This window comes from Myxine glutinosa, chromosome 7 (assembly GCF_964187855.1).
Source record: "Myxine glutinosa chromosome 7, kmMyxGlut1.1, whole genome shotgun sequence".
NCBI classification, from domain to species: Eukaryota; Metazoa; Chordata; class Myxini; order Myxiniformes; family Myxinidae; genus Myxine; species Myxine glutinosa.
Window position 1 is genome coordinate 14,126,800 of NC_136267.1, and position 17,127 is coordinate 14,143,926.

At 51.3% G+C, this 17,127-nt stretch overlaps 1 protein-coding gene across 1 annotated transcript in view; it reads left to right on the forward strand.

The window, feature by feature from the left end:
* Positions 1 to 4,877: 4,877 nt before the first annotated feature.
* Positions 4,878 to 17,127, forward strand: part of LOC137414046 (ETS translocation variant 3) — a 49,535-nt gene continuing 37,285 nt past the window's right edge. The window contains exon 1 of the mRNA XM_068099507.2: positions 4,878 to 5,465. Coding sequence (XP_067955608.1) covers positions 5,444 to 5,465 — 22 coding nt within the window. The 5' untranslated portion in view covers positions 4,878 to 5,443. The remainder of the gene's footprint in view (positions 5,466 to 17,127) is intronic.

A 17,127-nucleotide genomic window follows, 5' to 3' on the forward strand; every position in this document is an offset into this window, starting at 1 on the left:
TGCCGAGCACCTCCTCCACCTCCGAACACTGTTCGGTCGCCTCAGCGAGCACGGCTTAATTGTCAACCCGGTCAAATGCCACTTCGGCGCGACGACCGTTGACCTTTTGGGCCACCGCATCACCAAGACCGGGGCCGTGCCACTGCCGACCAAGGTCGAGGCCATCACCACGTTCCCGCGTCCCCGTTCCATCAAGGCCCACCAAGAGTTCCTCGGCATGGTGAATTTTTATCACCGATTCGTGCCCCGCGCTGCTCAGCTCATGCGGCCCCTTTACGAGGCCCTCCGGGGCAAGCCGGCCAAGCATGACATTGTTTGGTCTGCGGCCATGGACGCGGCCTTCGCCAGCGCCAAACGGGCCCTCGCCGACGCAACGCTGCTGGCTCACCCGGTGCTCAACGCGCCCATCGCCCTCACTACGGACGCCTCCAACTACGCGGTGGGCGCCGTCCATGAGCAATGGGTGGACGGGGTTTGGCAGCCACTCGCTTTTTTCAGCCGGCAACTCTGGCCGAACGAGTTAAACTACAGCACGTTCGACCGCGAGCTGCTCGGGCTATTCCTGGCCGTTCGCCATTTCCGACACCTCCTGGAGGGCCGCCCGTTCACGGCTTTCGTCAACCACAAGCCGTTGGTCTACGCAATGGCTAAGGTCACGGAGCCGTGGTCGGCCCGCCAGCAGCGCCACCTCTCCGCCGTGTCGGAGTTCACCACGGACATCCGGCACGTCGCCGGCAAAGACAACGCCGTGGCCGACTGTCTTTCTCGGGCCAGCGCGAACGCGGTCCACCTCGGCGTGGACTTCGCGCTCATGGCGGCCGACCAGACCACTGACGCCTCGGTGCAGGCACTCCGTGCGGTGGACATGGGCCTCCGCCTGGCCGACATTCCCTTCGCGGGCACCGTCCTGCTCTGCGACGTCTCCCAGGGCCAGCCTCGCCCCATCGTGCCCGTTTCCTGGCAGCGCCGCATCTTCGCCTCCATCCATGGCCTTTCTCACCCGGGCTGGAAAGCTTCTCAGAAGCTGGTGTCGGCGCGTTTCGTCTGGCACGGCCTTCGACGAAACATCCGCGACTGGGCCAACGCCTGCACGGCCTGTCAGCGGGTCAAGGTCCACCGCCACACCCAGGCCCCGCTGGCACCTTTCGCCATGCCTGAACGGCGTTTCGACCACGTCCACGTGGACCTGGTGGGTCCCCTGCCCCCTCGCGGGGGTTCACCCACCTGCTCACCATGGTGGACAGGACCACCAGGTGGCCGGAGGCCGTGCCCCTCGCCTCCACCACCACCGCCGACGTGGCGCAGGCGTTCATCGCCACCTGGGTCGCGCGCTTCGGCGCACCAGCGGACATCTCGTCCGACCGCGGCCCACAGTTCACGTCTGAGCTTTGGGGCGCGGTCGCCCGTTCGTTGGGGGTCACGCTGCACCGCACCACGGCCTTCCACCCCCAAGCCAACGGGTTGTGCGATCGGTTTCACCGCTCCATGAAGGCCGCACTCATGGCCGGCCTTCAGGACGACGGTTGGGCCGACCGGCTGCCGTGGGTCCTTTTGGGCCTTCGCACGGCCCCCAAGGAAGACCTCCAGGCGTCCGCCGCCGAGCTCGTCTACGGCCAGCCGCTCCGCGTCCCGGGCGAATTCGTGCCCGACGCTACCAGTCCCTGGTCCGCCGCTCGCCAGCGCTCGGACCTCCAGGAGGCCGCCCGACGATTTGCCCCCGTGCCGACGTCCCGTCACGGTGGCCCCCAGTCCTACGTCCCCCCGGCGCTTCGCACAGCGGAGTACGTCTTTGTGCGTCATGACGCGCACCGGGGGCCACTCCGGCCACCGTACGACGGGCCCTTCCGGGTCCTGCGACGGGGCGACAAGTCTTTCGTCGTTGACTTCGGCGGCCGGCCGGACCGGATTTCTGTGGACCGCCTCAAACCGGCGCACATGGACGTCGACCGACCACCACGGTTGGCCCTTCCTCCGCGGCGAGGCCGCCCCCCATCCACAGTTCCCCCCGCTCGACCACCCACCACCACGTCGGACCCCTCCCCACGACCCTCCAGGGGTCGCTTCGGCCGGGTCATCCGGACCCCCCTTAAATTGACCCTGCCGGTGCAGGTCGATTCTGGAGGGGCGTGTGTAGCGGTTACCGCTGGATGCACACAATCGCCTTGCACCGGCCAGAACACGGCCAGACGCGCCTCTCCCGGGCATGACCGGACTCGCTGTTCCCGGGCACGCCCGAACCTCCTGGGCACGCCCGGTCTCGTCTTTCCCGGGCATGCCCGCTCTCGCCTTTCCAGGGCTCGCCCAGAGCGTCCGGGCATGCCCGCTCTCGCCTTTCCAGTGCTCGTCCAGAGCGCCCGGTCACGCCCAGCCTCGACTTGCCAGGCCGCAGCCAAACACGCCCGGGCAGGTCCAGACTCGCCTTTCCAAGGCTCGCCCTTGACACCCGGGCATGCCCGGTATAGCTTTTGCCGGGCAAACTTCCCGACATAAATGTGTATATATATTGCTGCCCGATAAACGGGCTTGTCAGAATACCTGAGCTGTTTTGTTTCAATAAAGCAACTCGGACGAATTCCGTCTTTGGTCGCGTCAATTTATAGACATATACAGTAACTATAAACATATACAGTAGCTTTCTAAACATATACAGTAACTATAAACATATACAGTAACTATAAACATATACAGTAACTATATAAACATATACAGTAACTATAAACATATACAGTAACTATATAAACATATACAGTAACTATAGACATATACAGTAACTATAAACATATACAGTAGCTTTATAAACATATACAGTAACTATAAACATATACAGTAACTATAAGCATATACAGTAACTATAAACATATACAGTAACTATAAACATATACAGTAACTATAAACATATACAGTAACTATAAACATATACAGTAACTATAAACATATACAGTAACTATAAACATATACAGTAACTATAAACATATACATTAACTCTATAAACATATACAGAAACTATATAAACATATGCAGGAACTATATATACAAATACATTAATTATAAACATATACAGTAACTATAAACATATACAGTAACTATAAACATATACAGTAACTATAAACATATACAGTAACTATAAACATATACAGTAACTTTATAGACATATACAGTAACTATAAACATATACAGTAGCTTTATAAACATATACAGTAACTATAAACATATACAGTAACTATAAACATATATAGTAACTATAAACATATACAGTAACTTTATAGACATATACAGTAACTATAAACATATACAGTAGCTTTATAAACATATACAGTAACTATAAACATATACAGTAACTATAAATATATACAGTAACTATATAAACATATACATTTAAGTACAAGCATATCATTACTTCCATGATCAAGTCTTTCAATCTGGATCTTAGAGAATTCCTTTGCAAATCTTGTAAAACATCTCAGGAGAATTCCATAACAATTCCTATTGGATAATGCTACATCCATTAATATAAGAAAATCCTGTAGGAATTCTTGTCGGAAAATCAAGTCGGAATTGTTATTGGGAAATCCTTTAGGACATCTTATTGGAAAATCCTGTAGGAATTCCTTTAGGAAAACCCTTTAGGACATCTTATTGGAAAATCCTGTAGGAATTCCTTTCGGAAAACCCTTTAGGACATCTTATTGGAAAATCCTGTAGGAATTCCTTTCGGAAAACCCTTTAGGACATCTTATTGGAAAATCCTGTAGGAATTCCTTTAGGAAAACCCTTTAGGACATCTTATTGGAAAATCCTGGAGGAATTCCTTTAGGAAAACCCTTTAGGACATCTTATTGGAAAATCCTGGAGGAATTCCTTTAGGAAAACCCTTTAGGACATCTTATTGGAAAATCCTGTAGGAATTCCTTTAGGAAAACCCTTTAGGACATCTTATTGGAAAATCCTGTAGGAATTCCTTTCGGAAAACCCTTTAGGACATCTTATTGGAAAATCCTGTAGGAATTCCTTTAGGAAAACCCTTTAGGACATCTTATTGGAAAATCCTGGAGGAATTCCTTTAGGAAAACCCTTTAGGACATCTTATTGGAAAATCCTGGAGGAATTCCTTTAGGAAAACCCTTTAGGACATCTTATTGGAAAATCCTGTAGGAATTCCTTTAGGAAAACCCTTTAGGGCATTCTTCAGGAAAATCCTGGAGGAATTCCACTAGGAAAATCCTTTAAGACATCCCACAGGAAAATCCTTTAAGACATGCGACAGGAAAACCCTTTAGGACATCTTATTGGAAAATCCTGTAGGAATTCCTTTAGGAAAACCCTTTAGGACATCTTATTGGAAAATCCTGTAGGAATTCCTTTAGGAACACCCTTTAGGGCATTCTTCAGGAAAATCCTGGAGGAATTCCACTAGGAAAATCCTTTAAGACATCCGACAGGAAAATCCTTTAGGAATTCCTGTAGGGAAATGACTTAGTCCAATTTAGTAATAGTTTTGATTTCGTATCCCCATCATTTCCGTTTATTTCTTATACCCAGTTGTCTCTCGCAGTTAATGAGGTTAATCTTTTAATTTTCCGTTCGTTTTTCACTTTCACCTTCGTGGTTTGGTTGTTATGGTTTTGTAACAAGTGATTATAAAACCGGTTGTGCCGGTCCGTGATTGTGACAAACATATTATTATTATTGTTATTATTATGCGTTGTGTGACTCGGTATCCGACTACCGCTCGGCGTTTCCCGGTCTCTCTCACCAACAACCCCCCATCCCTCCCTCCCTGTCTTCCTCCCACTGTCCTCGCACTTCTTCCCGGCCGTGACGCAGCTCCCTTGACGTCATCAGTACGTTTATAGCCACCACTTTGCCCTGGAGGAGGCGCTGCGAGGAAGGGGGCGGAGGATCCGGGAGAGGGCGGGGCGGAGTCCGGGTAGTCCCCTTCCCTCCCTGGCCATAAACCCCTCCCCCATTCTCCATTTCTCCCCCCAGCCTTCCCCGCCCTCTAGTCCTCTTGGCTGCCCCTTTGAACTCATTTCGCTCTGTCTGCTCTTTCTCTTTGCCTCCGTTGTGCGAACTTCGATGTTTTTATGTCTCTTTCTCCTCCTTTACCCCCATTTACTTTTCGCTACCTTTACTGTGCCTTCTTCACTTCCTGTGCGTCTTCCTTAATTCCCAACAAAGTGTGTTTGTTGAAGCGCAGTGTTCCTCCTTCCATGTTTAAGCGCCACTCTCCGTGTTGTTTGTGTTCCGCTGTCCGTCCGTGTTTCTGTGTCTCTTCCGCTCTCCTCCCTCTTCTTTTTCCTTTCTCTCTCTCACTCTCGGACTCTCCTCCCAACTCTCCACTCCCGCCTCTTCCTTTCTAAACTCCCCGTTCTCGCGCTCTTCTCGCTTCTTCACATTCCCACGTCTCGCCGACGTCCTCCCCGCTCTCCTCCTCTTCACGGCGATGAAGGACGGAGCCGAACCAGGTTGGTCGCACTTCTCACACACCCGACCTGGGCTCCCTTTGCCTTCCTGACGTTTCTGAAACTCCGCACCCGTGCTTTCCCCATACCGTACCCGTGCGTTCCTCGTACTCTCACCGTACGCGTGCTCTTCCCGTACCCGTGCTCTTCCCGTACTTGTGCTTTTCCCGCACCCGTGCTCTCCCCGACTATTAGTATTACCCGTGCTCTCCCTGTACCCGTGTTCTCCCTGTGCCCGTGCTCTCCCTGTGCCCGTGCTCCCTCTGTACCCGTGCTTTTCCTGTATCCGTGCTCTCTCTGTACCAGTGCTTTCCCTCTACCCGTGCTTTCCCTGTCCCCGTGCTTTCCCTGTACCCGTGCTTTCCCTGTACCCGTGCTTTCCCTGTACCCGTGCTTTCCCTGTACCCGTGCTTTCCCTGTACCCGTGCTTTCCCTGTACCCGTGCTTTCCCTGTACCCGTGTTTTCCCTGTACCCGTGTTTTCCCTGTACCCGTGCTTTCCCTGTACCCGTGCTTTCCCTGTACCCGTGCTTTCCCTGTACCCGTGCTTTCCCTGTACCCGTGCTTTCCCTGTTCCCGTGCTTTCCCTGTTCCCGTGTTTTCCCTGTACCCGTGCTTTCCCTGTATCCGTCCTTTCCGTGCTCTCTCTGTACCCGTGCTTTCCCTGTACCCGTGCTTTCCCTGTACCCGTGCTTTCCCTGTACCCATGCGCTCTCTGTACCCGTGCTCTCTCTGTACCCGTGCTCTCTCTGTACCCGTGCTTTCCCTGTACCCGTGCTTTCCCTGTATCCGTGCTTTCCCTATATCCGTGCTTTCCCCTCTTTCCGTGCTTTCCCTATGACTATGTCCGTGCTTTCGAACACACTTTTTCGTGGATCCCCGTGACCCTGGGATGGGTCCTTGTTCGCGGCTTGAAATCTCTGTGAGTTTGACTCATTTTTCCTCGTTCTCCGTGTTTTTGTGACTTTCTCGGATGGTCGGAGCTTCCTGCCGACGGTAAACACGTCACTGGTTCATGTCCCACACTGTCCCGTCTCCATTCGCGACTGTACTCTGCATGGTCCGTTCACTAACACCACCGCGTGACCACTTTGGAAACATTTCCCCAACATTGGTGTAGTTACGGTTGTGTTACTGCGATGGTCTGTGCTCGGCTTTCTACCTGTGCATAGTTTAATTTCTACCTGTGCATAGTTTAATTTCTACCTGTGCTCGGCTTGACCATAGTTTAATTTCTACCTGTGCTCAGCTTGACCACAGTTTAATTTCTACCTGGTGCTCGGTTTGACCATAGTTTAATTTCTACCTGTGCTCGGCTTGACCATAGTTTAATTTCTACCTGTGCTCTACTTGACCATAGTTTAATTTCTACCTGTGCTCGGCTTGACTATAGTTTAATTTCTACCTGTGCTCGGCTTGACCATAGTTTAATTTCTACCTGTGCTCGGCTTGACCATAGTTAAATTTCTACCTGTGCTCTGCTTGACCATAGTTTAATTTCTACCTGTGCTCGGCTTGACCATAGTTTAATTTCTACCTGTGCTTGGCTTGACCATAGTTTAATTTCTACCTGTGCTCGGCTTGACCATATTTTAATTTCTACCTGTGCTCTGCTTGACCATAGTTTAATTTCTACCTGTGCTCGGCTTGACCATAGTTTAATTTCTACCTGTGCTCGGCTTGACCATAGTTTAATTTCTACCTGTGCTCGGCTTGACCATAGTTTAATTTCTACCTGTGCTCGGCTTGACCATAGTTTAATTTCTACCTGTGCTCGGCTCGACCATAGTTTAATTTCTACCTGTGCTCTGCTTGACCATAGTTTAATTTCTACCTGTGCGCTGCTTGACCATAGTTTAATTTCTACCTGTGCTCGGCTTGACCATAGTTTAATTTCTACCTGTGCTCGGCTTGACCATTGTTTAATTTCTACCTGTGCTCGGCTTGACCATAGTTTAATTTCTACCGGTGCTCTGCTTGGCCATAGTTTAATTTATACCTGTGCTCGGCTTGACCATAGTTTAATTTCTATCTGTGCTCTGCTTGACCATAGTTTAATTTCTACCTGTGCTCGGCTTGACCATAGTTTAATTTCTACCTGTGCTCCGCTTGACCATAGTTTAATTTCTAACTGTGCTCGGCTTGACCATAGTTTAATTTCTACCTGTGCTCGGCTTGACCATAGTTTAATTTCTACCTGTGCTCCGCTTGACCATAGTTTAATTTCTAACTGTGCTCGGCTTGACCATAGTTTAATTTCTACCTGTGCTCGGCTTGACCATAGTTTAATTCCTACCTGTGCTCTGCTTGACCATAGTTTAATTCCTACCTGTGCTCTGCTTGACCATAGTTTAATTTATACCTGTGCTCGGCTTGACCATAGTTTACCATAGTTTAATTTCTACCTGTGCTCGGCTTGACCATCGTTTAATTTCTACATGTGCTCAGCTTGACCACAGTTTAATTTCTACCTGTGCTCGGCTTGACCATAGTTTAATTTATACCTGTGCTTGGCTTGACCATAGTTTAATTTCTACCTGTGCTCTGCTTGACCATAGTTTAATTTCTACCTGTGCTCGGCTTGACTATAGTTTAATTTCTACCTGTGCTCGGCTTGACCATAGTTTAATTTCTACCTGTGCATGCCTCTCTACTTGCGGAGGTACTCCACAGTCAAACTGTGCTTCTAGGGCCAACTGTGCTGGTCGGGCGGCCTAGCCCTGGTGTCCGCTGGACGGTCCTGCCTCTGTCCCCACGTAGCGGCTTATGGACGGTGCTGGCCCGGTCACTGCAAGGTGTGGGGACAGCACCGTCCATATGCTGCCGCCCTGAGGGTGACTTATATGTGGCCTTAGCTAGTTCCCGGTGGGGAGGTGTGTGGGTGGCCCTGGCTCGGGATGGCGGGAAGTAGACCCTCGCTCAATTCCCTCAGGGCAGAGTGCGGTGGGCCATAGCTCGTCCCATTGGAGCAGCGGGTGGTTGGCCCTGGACCAGCTCCCGGGGGGTGGTAGGCAGCAGACCATGGCCCAATGAAAGTAAATGGTCGGCTCTGGCTCTCTCTACACAGAGTGGTGGGTGTCCCTGCTTCAGTCCCCACAGAGCAGCATGCTCACAGCCCTGCCTCGGTTCCCATGGAGCGGTGTGCGAGCAGCCCCGCTTCGGTGCCCACGGAGCGGCATGTGGGTGGCTCTACGCTGACCCCACGGAGCGGCGTGCGGGTGGCTCTGCCCTGACCCCACAAAGCGGCGTGTGGGCGGCTCTGCCCTGACCCCACGAAGCGGCATGCGGGCGTCTCCTTCCTGTCCCCACGGAGCGGCATGCGGGCGGCGCTGCCCTGACCCCACGGAGTGGCATGCGGGTGGTGCTGCCCTGACCCCATGGAGCGGGGTGCGGGTGGCTCTACCCTGACCCCACAAAGTGGTGTGCAGGCACTCTGGCTATGTCCCCATGGAGTGGCCTGTGGGCGGCCTCTGGGCATGAGTGGTGGCTTGTGGGTGGCCCTATCATTCCCAATGGGGGAGGTGTGTGGGTGGCCCTGGATCGGGGTTGTGGGTGGCAGGCCATGGCTCAATCCCCGCGGGGCACCAGGCGGTAGGCCCTTTCTTGGTCCCCTAGGGAAGGCAGTAATGCCCTGGCTGTCCTTGTGAGATGGTGGGTGGCAGACCCTGGCCCGATGAACATGGTAGACCTCGGTCCTAGCTCTTTCCACACAGAGGTGTGTGGGCGACCCTGCATCGGTCCCAGTGGAACGGCATGCGAGAATCTCTGCCTTGGTCCCCACAGAGTGGCGTGAGGGCGGTCCTGCCTCTGCCCCCATGAAGTGGCGTGAGGGTGGTCCTGCTTCGGCCCCCACGGAGTGGCGCGAGGGCGTTCCTGCCTCGGCCCCCATGTAGAGGCGTGTGGGCGTCTCTGCCCTGACCTCACTAAGTGATGTGCAGATGGTGCTGCCTCGAGCCCCATGAAGTGGCATGTGGGTGACCCTGCCTCGGTCCCCACGGAGTGGCATGCGGGGGGCCCTGGCCCTAAGGGGCGGCCCCGGCTTCATCCCATTGGATGTGGCTTATGGGTGGCCCTAGCTCGTCCCCAGTGGGGAGGTGTGTGGGTTGCCCTGGCCTGGGGGTTGCGGGCGGTAGGCTATGGCTTTTTCCCTTCGGGACAGCGGGTGGTAGGCCCTGGCTCCGTCCCTGTGGGGTGGTGGGCGGCAGACCCTGGTACCTGGCCCGATCAACGCAGTAAGTTGGCCCTGCCTCTTTCTATATGGAGTCTTTCTACATGGGAACCGAGGCAGGCGACCCTGCCTCGGTTCCCACGGAGTGGCGTGCGGGCGACCCTGCCTTGTTTCCCACGGAGTGGCGTGCGGGCGACTCTGCCTAGGTTCCCACGGGTCGGCGTGCGGGCGACCCTGGCCTTGAGGCGTGGCTTATGGGCAGCCTCAGCCCATTCCCTGCTTGGTAGCTTTTGGGTGGTCCCCAACTTGATCACTTTGGGGTGGCTTATGGGTGGCACTAGCTCGTTGCCAGTGGGGAGGTGTGTGGGTGGCCCTGGCTTGGGGTTGTGGGTGGTAGACCCTGACTCATTCCCCTTGGGGCAGCGGGTGGTAGGCCTTGACTGTCCTCACGGAGCGGTGTGTGGGCAGTCCTGGCTCTGTCACAATCCAGGTGGTTTTGACTCGGTCCCCGGGGGGTTGTGAGTGGGCAGCCCTTGCTCATTCGCCACGGAAAGGTGGGTCAACGGTCCCTCCCGGGGAGGGGGCAGGGTGGGCCCAGGCTTGGTCCTTGTGAAGCAGCAGGTGAGTGGTCTTTTATCTGTCCTAACCATGCAGCATACAAGTGGCCCGCCCTCGGTCCCCATGGGGGCGGCGGAAAGGCGGCAGGTTTGGCGTTGTCCCCACGTTAACCTGGGGTAACGCCTGCTTGCATTGTGCAAGCAGGGGACCATGATTTAGTCCCTGTGGGAAGGCGGGCAAGCAGCCCTGACTTGGTTCCCAGGGGGCGATGGGTGGTCGGCTGTGCCATGGTTCTTGTGGAGGGTAGCGGCCAATCCTGCTCCCCACAATGGGCGCATCGAGCAGGCGGCCCTGCCACTCCTGAGAAGGGGTGTCTTGTGGGCTGCTCTTTCTTGGTCCCGACGTAAGAGGTGGCGTACGCCTGACCCAGCTCTGGTCTCAGCGAGTGTTGTATGTGTGCAAGCAGCCAGTCCTGCCCGGACCCTGTGAGGTTTGTGGATGGGTGGCCAGCCCTGCCTTAGGTCCTACACTGCGGAGGGTGGCTCTGCACTTCCTTTAAAAAAAAAATGTTTTTTTCTTCATCCCTTGATGATCAAGGTTCATGATAGTGTTGGATAACAGAGGTGTTTGCTGTGCAAATGAATGGAGTGGTGAACAGAAGGTGGGCATGAGATAGAAAGGGAATAAATAAAATTTGGGCAAAGTGAACGAGTTTAGACAAGCTCCTGGTGGAGGTATGAGAGATGGGCTGTGTTGGACGATCTGTGGGAAGGCACAGTCAGGTACAGTTGCTGAGGCCTCTACATTCTGGGTGAAGAAGCAGAGTTGAAGGAAATCTTTGACTTTCTGAAGATACGAAAGGGTTCCTAGATTTGTATGTGCAAACCTTTAGATTTGGGAGGGTTGCAGGATTGAATTGTCAGTTGGGGGGTGGGGGGGAAAAAGGGCAACGCACTTAGGATAACTCCTGCTTTGTCTTTATTCGCCTCTCCACCATATTGTCATTTACCTCGCCCATAATTATCTTCCTTTCAGTCATATCTCCTCTTTCCACTACCAACCAGGCATTCCAACAGCTACTACTTCCCTTTTCTCACTTCTTTTCACTTTTATGCACAGTCAAGCACGATCACTTCCTTTGTGGTCATTTATTTAATACGTATGCAAAGGTTAGACATTTAGACTTTCCTTTGCCTCCCTTTCAATTCCAAAGCAAACTCCTTTCCTCTACATCCCCACTGGGTCCAACCCCAGCCCCCTCCCACCCTTCCGTCCTCTCTTCCTTTCCTCGGTTTCCTCCTTCCGGCCGTGCGTATTTAATAAATAGATCGCATAAAAAACACGTTTTTCCTTCAGCATTTTAGCTGTGACAAAGTCTACCATTTGGTGTCCTGTGACGTTTTGCTTCTCCAGAATGGTAGCCTGGTGTTGGCTTAATGTTTAAGTCGCCAGGCTTGAGATCTTTGGGTCTTGAGTTTGAGCCCCTGTCGTGTCATTGAAATAACACCAGGTGGGTTGAGTGAGCCTGTCATCCTTCTGAGATCGACAAAATGAGTACCAGCTTACTTACTGGTAACGGGGGTACTGCTTCAGCAGCACAACCATGTTGAACATGATGCACCCAGCAGCCACAAGCTGCATACGAAACAACATCGAGAATGTTTCATCCGTTTGTTTCCCAAATTTCTGATCCTACAGCGGAATGGAGATTGCATCATCCCATCACGCACAACTTTTGTGTCCTTTTGACCTGTCCTGTATGAGGTGCCGAGACACACACGCCGTCTCCGTATCCCATCTGCAGGGTTTCAGGTCCATCGTTGCCACCTCAATTCGTGACACTTGCTTGCTTTAATGGTGAGAAACTACCTAATTAGTTACACTGCCTTCAGAAAGTATTCATACCCCTTGACTTTTTTCACAATTTGTTGTATTTGACAACATTAAAAAACACATTGTGTATGCCCTGAATTTAAAATGGATTAAATGGAGTTTTTTTTTTTTTGTCACTGATCTTCACATAATACCCCATGTAATGTCAAAGTGGAATTTTTATTTTAGAAATTTTTACACAATAATTAACTAGAACGGCACTCAGTAGAGAGCATAACTCCGTCTGGTTGGCCATATATCACTCAATGGTGAAGAATCACTTAAAAATTGTACGAGCTGGAACCGGATCTTCACCAAAATCGAATCGAATCGTCCTTGTCACACACCCAACCGGTCCACCAAGTTTCGTCCAAATCCATCTATAACTTTGAGATATCCTGCTATGTATCGTTTTTGGCCCTATCTCCCAATGGTGAAGAATCACTTAAAAATTTATAGTAGCCGGATCCGAATCCTGATCTTCACCAAAATCGAATCATTTAGTCGGTGTCACATACGCTACATCTCTACCAAATTTTGTCCAAATCCATCCACAACTTTTTGAGATATTTTGTTCACAAACGGACAGACAGAGACAAACAAACAGACAGACAGACAGGGGTGAAAGCATAACCTCCATCTACCTTTAGTGGTGGAGGTAAAAATGAAATACAGAAAGAAATATCAAATTTTTTACATAAGTCTTCAACCCCCAAAGTCAATACTTTGTAGAAGCACCTTTGGCAGTGATTACAGCTTCAAGTCTTCTTGGGGTATGTCTGTATCAGCTTTGCACATCTGGATTTGGAGAGTTTCTCCCTTTCTTCCTTGGATTTGCTCAAGCTCGATCATGTTGGATGGGGAGCGTCGGTGAACAACAATCTTCAAGTCTTTCCACAGATTCTCAAGGGGATTCAGGTCTGGGCTTTGGCTGGGCCACTCGAGGACTTTCACGTTCTTCTGAAGCCATTCCAGTGCTTCTATGGCTGTATGCTTGCTGCTTGGGGTCATTGTCCTGCTGGAACGTAAATCTTCACTTCAGTCTGAAGTCTTTTGCATACTGAGGCAGGTTCTCCTCAAGGATTTTCCTGTATTTGGCTCCATTCATTGTTCCCTCTATCCTTACAAGTCTCCCAGTCCCTGCCACTGAAAAGCATCCCCATTGCATGATGCTGCCACCGCCATGCTTCACGGAAAGGATGGCGTTAGCTGGGTGATGAGTTGTACTCTGTTTCCACCAGACATAGCACTTTGCATTCAGGCCAAAGAGTTCAATTTTCGTCTCGGCCGACAGAATATTTTGCCTCATGCTCTCAAAGTCTTTCAGGTGCCTTTTTGCAAACTCCAGGTGTGCTGTCATGTGCCTTTTTCTCAGGAGTGGCTTCCATCTGGCCACTCTCCCATAAAGCCTAGATTTGTGAAGTGCTGCAGAGACTGTTGTCCTTCCGGCAGGTTCTCAGCCAAGGAACTCTGGAGTTCAATCAGAGTGGTCATTGGATTCTTGGTCACATCCCTGACCAAAGTCCTCTCATATACACTGTACATTCCACAGCAAAATAAAGTTTGACAAGTTGGGATGGCACATGGCAAATGAGCTGTGCCTCAGGCGGTACATTTGTTTGCTCTTTATCTGGATTTAAAACTAAACTGTGAGCTTTTAAATACACGTTCACCGCCTACTGTCCTTGTTCACCGACGCCTACACGCACCACTGTCCACGTTCACGCACCATTGTCCGTATCTGGTGTATACACAGCTGAGGGCACGTTATTCCTTCAAGCTAGTTGGCACACCACCTGCTCACGGCTCGCTACAGTGTTGAACTGTTTGAGAGGATGAAGCCTAGAAGGATTAATCTGTGACTAGGAATGTTTCCTGGGGTTAGTAGAACGGGCAGGTCTGATGGTGGAGGGTAGGGGGCTCCATCGGATTGACAGGGATTTTACCCTAAAGTCACCCTAAAGATTTTACCCTTTTGCCGAGTACATTGCCATAGCTGCTGCACTTTCCACTCACTATACCAACCAAGTCTCGTAATAGGAGACCTGTGCTTGCATGGGTGCACCAAACAAGCCAATGCATGTGTTAAGCGTGGTGCGCTTGTTGAACGAAGTTTTGTGGTGGCAGCTTCCTTCCTTCCTTTCTTCCTTCCTTCCCCTTCATCCATTCTGCGATAATACTGTTCACGTTTTTGTGAGGCATGTACTGCTTCGATGTAAAAATACCATTAACACCCAGGTGGCACATATTGGATGCTGGATGTGATGAGCATCACGTTACCTGTGCTTTTGTCTTTCTGCGGCACACAAGGTTAGCTCGTCTGAACTATAGGTGAGGTTACCTGAACTGCAAGTGATGATGATACTGCTGGAACTTTAGGAAATGTTACTTGAAGTGCAAGTTACCACGTCCTTGAGCTTTAGTTGCATTTTCCTGCATTAGTGTTAAATTTGACTCCAACCCTCAACACTGGACCATCGAGGTGGTTCATTGTCTCAGGTGACATTTGTGAACCTGAAAACAAAACAGAAACCGTGACTGACTTCTGCAAATTATTACGTGCCATCGAAGGACGTGCCGGAGAATGTTTGTGTCGCCGGAGCGGGAGCATTGGCATCAAGTTGAGTTGCACGTCCTCGACTCCCATTTGCTTGGCAGTAGATTGGAGAACTGGCGTGTCACTTGATTTCTGAGGGTCACCCGAAAAGTATTGTTGTCCATGTTCCCGTTTACAGATCCAATCGCTTTTCCTTTGTTTTTTCATGAATTGTCACCCCATTTCAACAGCAAGTTCAAAATGGCAATATTTGTGCATCGCCATTGCCAGGTTTAAAACGAGGTGTTTTGGGTCTTGTATCATCACCTCGGTGAGTTGTTTGTTCATTTCAAACCTGGAACAAGACAACGGTGCCAGAAATAATCTCATTTGAAGCACGACCTCGAGTCTGTAAAGTCACCGTGACTGTTTCTTGGGACATTTTACGAGGTGATCGATGAGGGTGGTACGTAAATGTGGATGTGTGTGTGTGTGTGTGTGTGTGTGTGTGTGTGTGTGTGTGTGTGTGTGTGTGTGTGTGTGTGTGTGTGTGTGTGTGTGTGTGTGTGTGTGTGTATATATATTGTTGCGAATATGGAATTTGACCTCCATATCCGCTTGTAAATATTCCCCTATCTTCTCCGATACTCCCCAACTCTCCCCTTACCCCATTCCCTAGTCCCATTGTCTGTAAACAACACCCATTAGAGCCGATCTTCCCCTTCATTCCCCCATTAAATGTCGTGCCCAGGTCCCCCGCACCACACGTAGACAATTATAGGACATCTTGCTAGTTATTCTTAATCTATGTCAGTTAAGGACTTGTTTCCATTAATTATGACTCTTCGTTGCACCAGAATGTGATGATATGGCACCAGTAGGAGTTTAGGACCTTCCCATACCTCCCCGCATCTCTTCCCATCATCTCAAGCTCCAACAACAACCACAACAACAGCGGCTTTGCGTCCTCACTCCGGCTCGGTTGGCCGCCATTGAACATGTGCTCGACGGGGTTACCCAGAAGGGGGCTCCCTGTCGGCCCCTCGTCAAGGGCGGAGCCAGTAACCCCCGCACCCAATGAGAAGCCATGGGCCGATGCCATATGGGGCGGAGCTAACGAGCGAGGGCGTGACTCCCCGCCGGATATACGCGGCCCCGCGCCGGACGTGACGTCAGATGCGCCCCGAGCTTGGAAGGACAAGACGCCACCCTCCCGAGCGCTGAGCGACCTCCCCGGCATCTCCACCAAAGTCGCGACCCACGAGCGCTGAGCGACCTCCCCGCATCTGCTGGACACCAACGTACGCGATTCTGTCCCTGAGCCAGGTGCACCTGAGCCATCGACTGCCGCTTTCCTGGCCATCAAACCCCGTGTGAGTGAGCCTTGTCCCGTTTATCTGTGGTCTGTCTAGGGTTAATATAAGAGTGTGTTTAAGTGCCCACCTTCCTATGTTTCCCTCTTGTCCTTGTAATCTAACCTTTTTCCGTACGAATATACTTGAGAACCGAACCCCTGGTGTCGTATTGTGTCATTATAACCCAGCCGGGTGTCTTCTCTTTCCTATTGAGCCAGCATAGCGCGATTAGTCAACATTCGGGCACAATCGGGTAACTTGTACGGATACGGCGGCCATCCCGCTCGGCCCACCATACCATCAAAGTCGTATCTGTAACAATTGGTGTCGAGGAGTGGAATTCGGACCCGGGACTAAATTAGTTAGGCCCAAATTTTGGGAGGGAAAATCGATCCGGAGCGCGTACTGCGCTCGACAAAATCGATCCGGAGCGCGTACGGCGCTCGACAAAATCGATCCGGAGCGCGTACGGCGCTCGACAAAATCGATCCGGAGCGCGGGTACTGCGCTCGACGAAAGTATAACGGCGAAATTTCGAATTTGTTTTACGAAACTCGAATTTTGAAAGTCGCGCTATGGCGGATCAAGACGGCTGGGGTCCGGTAGGGGAGAGTGAAGCAGGGTCGGTCCAGGACCAAATTGAGACACGTGAGGAGAGCGAAACAGCGGGGGTAGCAGACGCGCGAAATGGCGCCTCGCACATAGCTACGTGGGCCGCACCCGCTGCACAAGTGGGAGGGATGGCCCAGATGCAGGTCCTCATGGAGCAATTTATGGCGCAAATGCAGGCGTCCCTCAAACTGCAGAGTAACCAATTGGGGAACCGGATGGATGCTCAGGGTGAGCGATTGGAGGACCAAATGGGGGTAATGGGGAACCGGATGGATGCTCAGAGTGAGCAAATGAGGGTTGATAGTGGGCGATTAGAGGGCCAAATGAGGGGTACCGGTGAGAAGTTAGACAATAATTTTGAGGAGTTAGACAAGAAAATTGGGAAGTTAGACAATAATTTTGAGGAGTTAGACAAGAAAATTGGGAAGTTAGACAATAATTTTGAGGGGTTAGACAACGGGATAAAAGAGGTGAAACATGGGTTAACGGGGGTAGAAAATAGAATGGCTGCCCAGGAGAATCAGATAGAGGGAGTGAAAAATGGGTTAGAGGGGTTAGAAAACAG